This window comes from Pseudophryne corroboree, chromosome 1 (genome assembly GCF_028390025.1).
Source record: "Pseudophryne corroboree isolate aPseCor3 chromosome 1, aPseCor3.hap2, whole genome shotgun sequence".
Lineage (NCBI taxonomy): Eukaryota > Metazoa > Chordata > Amphibia > Anura > Myobatrachidae > Pseudophryne > Pseudophryne corroboree.
Window position 1 is genome coordinate 984,311,074 of NC_086444.1, and position 8,154 is coordinate 984,319,227.

The window sequence follows — 8,154 nt, forward strand, 5'->3', positions numbered from 1 at the left end:
CGCTGCATAGCAAGTAGTGGGCATTGCAGGACTACACAACCGAGGACGCTCAGTTTGGACCAGCCCACGGAGAGGTACACACTTATTTGTCAGGCAACCGCTTTCAATTTGCCATATTGAGACTGTTAATTACGGCACTCCTATATCAGCCATTAACTGATTGGCCGCTTATTTGACTGTGGATACATTATATGGAGATTGAAACTGGACACATTGTCTCATCATCACTGAAGGTGTTAACCTCCAGCTCATATACCTTCAATATCAAGGTGTTTTAACATCCAAACTTTGGTATAATCTTTATTTTATTTTTTGTAAATATATAATTGACTTTTAATGTGATAATTCAATGCCACTAGTATAATAAACTTTTTTTATTGCTTACACGTCAGCTCTTATTTTTGCTTTGCCCTAACACATTGCGCAGCCATTCTCTCCTTTTTTCCATATTTGTTCTTAACTAAACACACCCACACAGTGTTTTACGGCAGCGCAGGTGTCAGAGCAAATTTAATTATAATTAATTACTTGCTACATCACTAGATTTGAGGCGCTATACAGCAGTTTTTTGTTGTTTTCTTCTCCAATTACTTTTGTCTACATAGTGTAGAAATAGCCATACATGTGCTGCCTTTATACACAATTAATAGAAGTAATGTCCTTAAAGGTGTAATTTTTTGGGGGGGATGCTAAGAAAATATAATTTTTGGTCAGTGAACGATAAATGGCAAGCAATAATATGTGCAGCCTCTGTTATCGGGGGTGACCAGCATAGGCATTACATTGATTGTTGAATATATTGTTCATAAGAAAACAAACGCAAAATATTTAATAAAATGTTTGAAAATGATGCTTCCACTTAGATATGGGACAGAGCATTCTCACAGTAGGAACATTAGTGCACACATCCAGACTGAAGACTATAAATCATTAGAATTGGTTACCTTATGTAAAATCCTAAATACTAAGCCTACCTAACCTTTCTTTTATCCCACCTAGTGAGATATCAAATGAATGTTTACCAAATACTCTGTTTTAACTAGGGTCGGTAATTTGTGGCACTCCAGCTGCTGTGGAACTACACCTGTTAGCATGCCCTGCCAAGATGTTGCTGTTAGACCGTACTAAAACGGTATCTGGGCATGCTGGCCATGCTCTCTGTTCCCTCTAAAAACAATGGGTAGACAGATATCTAAATCTGCTGACCCCTATATAGGGGGGGATATTCAATCATAGGCTGTAAATTTTTGCACAAAAAAAAGAGGTATTAATGCAATCGGGCAATTCAGTTATACCCCGTTATTTCATGCAAAAGTATTCACATTTTCTCATGAAAACACATAGGTCCAGGCACTTATCCCAGATCCTATGTGTTTTTGCAAAATAAAGCGGGTCAGGTAGGGCTGGTTATCGCGTATTTTGTATTGCATTCCTCAGGAATGCGACACAGAATCCCCGATAACTGCCAGCATCGGGGACAATCAATTGAATATTCGTGCGAGGGTCAATTATCTGTGGTAGGTTACTGCGGCTTACTGAATATCCCCCCATATAGTTTAATGTGATATAGTGATGTGCAATTTAACCTGTTCATAGCTCACATATTTTAAAAGTGAGTGTAATGTTTTGGTGGCTTTGTGCCCAGCAGTTTAGGCAGGTAATTATGAAAACCCTGTTTTTCTTTTCTCTGACGTCCTAGTGGATGCTGGGAACTCCGTAAGGACCATGGGGAATAGACGGGCTCCGCAGGAGACTGGGCACTCTAAAAGAAAGATTAGGTACTATCTGGTGTGCACTGGCTCCTCCCACTATGACCCTCCTCCAGACCTCAGTTAGATTTCTGTGCCCGGCCGAGCTGGATGCACACTAGGGCCTCTCCTGAGCTCCTAGAAAGAAAGTTTATTTTAGGTTTTTTATTTTACAGTGAGACCTGCTGGCAACAGGCTCACTGCATCGAGGGACTAAGGGGAGAAGAAGCGAACCTACCTGCTTGCAGCTAGCTTGGGCTTCTTACGCTTCTGGACACCATTAGCTCCAGAGGGATCGACCGCAGGACCCGTCCTTGGTGTTCGTTCCCGGAGCCGCGCCGCCGTCCCCCTTACAGAGCCAGAAGCACGAAGATGGTCCGGAAAATCGGCGGCAGAAGACTTCAGTCTTCACCAAGGTAGCGCACAGCACTGCAGCTGTGCGCCATTGCTCCTCATGTACACCTCACACTCCGGTCACTGATGGGAGCAGGGCGCTGGGGGGGGGCGCCCTGAGCAGCAATAAAAACACCTTGGCTGGCAAAATAATCACAATATATAGCCCCAGAGGCTATATATGTGATAAATACCCCTGCCAGAATCCATAAAAAAGCGGGAGAAAAGTCCGCGAAAAAGGGGCGGAGCTATCTCCCTCAGCACACTGGCGCCATTTTCTCTTCACAGTGCAGCTGGAAGACAGCTCCCCAGGCTCTCCCCTGTAGTTTGCAGGCTCAAAGGGTTAAAAAGAGAGGGGGGGGCACTAAATTTAGGCGCAATATTGTATATACAAGCAGCTATTGGGAAAAATTCACTCAATATAGTGTTAATCCCTAAATTATATAGCGCTCTGGTGTGTGCTGGCATACTCTCTCTCTGTCTCCCCAAAGGGCTGTGTGGGGTCCTGTCCTCAGTCAGAGCATTCCCTGTGTGTGTGCGGTGTGTCGGTACGGCTGTGTCGACACGTTTGATGAGGAGGCTTATGTGGTGGCAGAGCAGATGCCGATAAATGTGATGTCGCCCCCTGTGGGGCCGACACCAGAGTGGATGGATAGGTGGAAGGTATAAACCGACAGTGTCAACTCCTTACATAAAAGGCTGGATGACGTAACAGCTGTGGGACAGCCGGCTTCTCAGCCCGCGCCTGCCTAGGCGTCTCAAAGGCCATCAGGGGCTCATAAACGCCCGCTCCCTCAGATGGCAGACACAGATGTCGACACGGAGTCTGACTCCAGTGTCGATGAGGTTGAGACATATACACAATCCACTAGGAACATCCGTTACATGATCCCGGCAATAAAAAATGTGTTACACATTTCTGACATTAACCCAAGTACCACTAAAAAAGGGTTTTATGTTTGGGGAGAAAAAGCAGGCAGTGTTTTGTTCCCCCATCAAATGAGTGAATGAAGTGTGAAAAAGCGTGGGTTCCCCCGATAAGAAACTGGTAATTTCTAAAAAGTTACTGATGGCGTACCCTTTCCCGCCAGAGGATAAGTTACGCTGGGAGATATCCCCTAGGGTGGATAAGGCGCTCACACGTTTGTCAAAAAAGGTGGCACTGTTGTCTTAGGATACGGCCACTTTGAAGGTACCTGCTGATAAAAAGCAGGAGGCTATCCTGAAGTCTGTATTTACACACTCAGGTACTAGACTGAGACCTGCAGATAGTGCTGCTGCAGCGTGGTCTGTGACCCTGTCAAACAGGGATACTATTTTGCGAATAAGAGCATATTAAAGACGTCGTCTTATATATGAGGGATGCACAGAGGGATATTTTGCCGGCTGGCATCCAGAATTAATGCAATGTCCATTCTGTCAAGAGGGTATTAGAGACCCGACACTGGACAGGTGATGCTGACTTTAAAAGGCACATATAGCCTTATAAGGGTGAGGAATTGTTTGGGGATGGTCTCTGGGACCTCATATCCACAGCAACAGCTGGGAAGAAAAATTTTTACCTCCGGTTTCCTCACAGCCTAAGAAAGCACTGTATTATCAGGTACAGTCCTTTCGGCTTCAGAAAAGCAAGCGGGTCAAAGGCGCTTCCTTTCTGCACAGAGACGAGGGAAGAGGGAAAAAGCTGCACCAGTCAGCCAGTTCCCAGAATCAAAATTCTTCCCCCGCTTCCTCTGAGTCCACCGCATGACGCGGGGGCTCCACAGGCGTAGCCAGGTACGGTGGGGGACCGCCTCAAAAATTTCAGTGATCAGTGGGCTCGCTCACAGGTGGATCCCTGGATCCTTCAAGTAGTATCTCAGGGGTACAAGCTGGAATTCGAGGCGTCTCCCCCCCGCCGTTTCCTCATATCTGCCTTGCCGACAACTCCCTCAGGCAGGGAGGCTGTGCTAGAGGCAATTCACAAGCTGTATTCCCAGCAGGTGATGGTCAAGGTGCCCCTACTTCAACAAGGACGGGGGTTACTATTCCACACTGTTTGTGGTACCGAAACCGGACGGTTCGGTGAGACCCATTTTAAATTCGAAATCCTTGAACACATACATAAAAAAATTCAAGTTCAAGATGGAATCGCTCAGGGCGGTTATTGCAAGCCTAGAGGAGGGGGATTACATGGTATCCCTGGACATCAAGGATGCTTACCTACATGTCCCCATTTACCATCCTCACCAGGAGTACCTCAGATTTGTGGTACAGGATTGCCATTACCAATTCCAAACACTGCCGTTTGGACTGTCCACGGCACCGAGGGTCTTTACCAAGGTAATGGCAGAAATTATGATACTCCTTCGAAAAAAGGGATTTTTAATTATCCCGTACTTGGACGATCTCCTTATAAAGGCGAGGTCCAAGGAGCAGTTGTTGGTCGGAGTAGCACTATCTCGGGAAGTGCTACAACAGCACGGATGGATTCTAAACATTCCAAAGTCACAGCTGGTTCCTACCACACGCCTACTGTTCCTGGGGATGGTTCTGGACACAGAACAGAAAAAAGTGTTTCTCCCGCAGGAGAAAGCCAAGGAGCTGTCATCTCTAGTCAGAGACCTCCTGAAACCAAAACAGGTATCGGTGCATCACTGCACACGAGTCCTGGGAAAAATGGTAGCTTCTTACGAAGCAAATTCCATTCGGCAGGTTCCATGCAAGAACCTTTCAGTGGGACCTCTTGGACAAGTGGTCGGGATCGCATCTTCAGATGCATCGGCTGATAACCCTGTCTCCAAGGACCAGGGTATCTCTACTGTGGTGGCTGCAGAGTGCTCATCTTCAAGAGGGCCGCAGATTCGGCATACAGGACTGGGTCCTGGTAACCACGGATGCCAGCCTTCGAGGCTGGGGGGCAGTCACACAGGGAAGAAATTTCTAAGGACTTTGGTCAAGTCAGGAGTCGTCCCTACACATAAATATTCTGGAACTGAGGGCCATTTACAATGCCCTAAGTCTGGCAAGGCCTCTGCTTCAAAACCAGCCGGTACTGATCCAATCAGACAACATCACGGCAGTCGCCCATGTAAACCGACAGGGCGGCACAAGAAGCAGGATGGCAATGGCAGAAGCCACAAGGATTCTCCGATGGGCGGGAAATCACGTCCTAGCACTGTCAGCAGTGTTCATTCCGGGAGTGGACAACTGGGAAGCAGACTTCCTCAGCAGACACGACCTACACCCGGGAGAGTGGGGACTTCATCCAGAAGTCTTCCAACTGTTGGTAAACCGTTGGGAAAGGCCACAGGTGGACATGATGGCGTCCCGCCTAAACAGAAAACGAGATATTGCGCCAGGTCAAGGGACCCTCAGGCAATAGCTGTGAACGCTCTAGTGACACCGTGGATGTACCAGTCGGTTTATGTATTCCCTCCTCTGCCTCTCATACCAAAGGTACTGAGAATAATAAGAAAACGAGGAGTAAGAACGATACTCGTGGTTCCGGATTGGCCAAGAAGAGCTTGGTACCCAGAACTTCAAGAAATGATATCAGAGGACCCATGGCCTCTACCGCTCAGACAGGATCTGCTACAGCAGGGGCCCTGTCTGTTCCAAGACTTACCGCGGCTGCGTTTGACGGCATGGCGTTTGAATTCCGGATCCTAAAGGAAAAGGGCATTCCGGAGGAAGTCATTCCTACGCTGATAAAAGCCAGGAAAGAAGTAACCGCAAACCATTATCACCGTATTTGGCGAAAATATGTTGCGTGGTGTGAGGCCAGGAAGGCCCCAACAGAGGAATTTCAGCTGGGTCGTTTTCTGCACTTCCTACAGTCAGGAGTGACTATGGGCCTAAACTTGGGTTCCATTAAGGTCCAGATTTCGGCTCTGTCGATTTTCTTCCAGAAAGAACTGGCTTCACTGCCTGGAGTTCAGACATTTGTAAAGGGAGTGCTACATATTCAGCCCCCTTTTGTGCCTCCTGTGGCACCTTGGGATCTCAACGTGGTGTTGAGTTTCCTAAAATCACATTGGTTTGAGCCACTTAAAACTGTGGATTTGAAATATCTCACGTGGAAAGTGGTCATGTTATTGGCCTTGGCTTCGGCCAGGCGTGTGTCAGAATTGGTGGCTTTGTCATGTAAAAGCCCTTATCTGATTTTCCATATGGATAGGGCAGAATTGAGGACTCGTCCCCAGTTTCTCCCTAAGGTGGTATCAGCTTTTCACTTGAACCAACCTATTGTAGTGCCTGCGGCTACTAGGGACTTGGAAGATTCCAAGTTACTGGACGTAGTCAGGGCCTTAAAAATTTATATTTCCAGGACGGCTGGAGTCAGGAAAACTGACTCCCTTTTTTTTAAATCCTGTAGGCACCCAACAAAATAGGTGCTCCTGCTTCTAAGCAGACTATTGCTCGCTGAATTTGTAGCACAATTCAGCTGGAGCATTCTGCGGCTGGATTGCCGCATCCTAAATCAGTAAAAGCCCATTCCACGAGGAAAGTGGGCTCATCTTGGGCGGCTGCCTGAGGGGTCTCGGCTTTACAACTTTGCCGAGCTGCAACTTGGTCAGGGTCAAACACGTTTGCTAAATTCTACAAATTTGATACCCTGGCTGAGGAGGACCTTGAGTTCTCTCATTCGGTGCTGCAGAGTCATCCGCACTCTCCCGCCCGTTTTGGAGCTTTGGTATAATCCCCATGGTCCTTACGGAGTTCCCAGCATCCACTAGGACGTCAGAGAAAATAAGATTTTACTCACCGGTAAATCTATTTCTCGTAGTCCATAGTGGATGCTGGGCGCCCATCCCAAGTGCGGATTGTCTGCAATACTTGTATGTAGTTATTGCCTAACTAAGGGTTATTGTTGAGCCATCTGTTGAGAGGCTCAGTTATATTTCATACTGTTAATTGGGTATAGTATCACGAGTTATACGGTGTGATTGGTGTGGCTGGTATGAGTCTTACCCGGGATTCAAAATCCTTCCTTATTGTGTCAGCTCTTCCGAGCACAGTATCCTAACTGAGGTCTGGAGGAGGGTCATAGTGGGAGGAGCCAGTGCACACCAGATAGTACCTAATCTTTCTTTTAGAGTGCCCAGTCTCCTGCGGAGCCCGTCTATTCCCCATGGTCCTTACGGAGTTCCCAGCATCCACTACGGACTACGAGAAATAGATTTACCGGTGAGTAAAATCTTATTTTTTTCGCTAGACACTTTTTTTTTTTTTTTTCTAATTGTTTTTTGTTTTTTTGTAGCCACTCTACAAAGACTATAATGGACTTCGTGAACAGCAGTGATAATGTAATTTTTGTACACAATACAATCCACCTCATTTCTCAAATTACTGACAACATGATAATGGCTTGTGGTGGTATACTACCACTACTTTCTGCAGCAACTTCGGCTACGGTGAGTAATGCTCTTTATTATGCATTTGGCTTTGAACAAATTCTTCTTTGCTCTACAAGTTAACCACAAGGGGGCGGGTTCAGAGGTGGCTCTGTCCTGTTGGCGGTTACACGCCTGAGATTTAATGCAGATTCCGCTACAAACTCGTTCCCTGGTGTACATCCGTGCATATATATGCGCAAGGACTGAGACGCCCACTGTCAGCATCCATACACGCTGTAATACCACCAGGTGCCTCTTTAGATACCAACATCGGTCGCACCGTTGATACTTGTACCAGCCCTGTGGCAGGTGAAGATTTACCATCTGAATATGGCCTCCAAACTAAACGAGCCTCTGAATACGCAAACGCACCTTTGACAGTCCCATAAGACAGACGAATTCAGTGTGTCTGTTTAGCCTCCTACTAGTCACCGCCCAGGATCACCCCAAACCCTTTCTGATACTGTGTGTCTCAATGGCAACATTGACTATGTGCGTAGATTAAACCGTAGGAGCTTTTAGGGATTTTCCCCCACGTGCATTACCGGATAATTGCTCAGCTCTGTCAACATTGGCATTGCGTGCGAGTCAGGCCTTGTGTGGGAGTATGTGTGCAGTATAAATGAGCACACGCA

General features: G+C 46.9%; 1 protein-coding gene across 2 annotated transcripts in view; it reads left to right on the forward strand.

Annotated features, from left to right (window-relative positions):
* LRBA (LPS responsive beige-like anchor protein) overlaps positions 1-8,154 on the forward strand; it is a 1,108,277-nt gene that overhangs the window by 297,150 nt on the left and 802,973 nt on the right. For both annotated transcript variants that reach the window (XM_063920568.1, XM_063920569.1), the window contains exon 24: positions 7,384-7,537. In XM_063920568.1, coding sequence (XP_063776638.1) covers positions 7,384-7,537 — 154 coding nt within the window. The remainder of the gene's footprint in view (positions 1-7,383; positions 7,538-8,154) is intronic.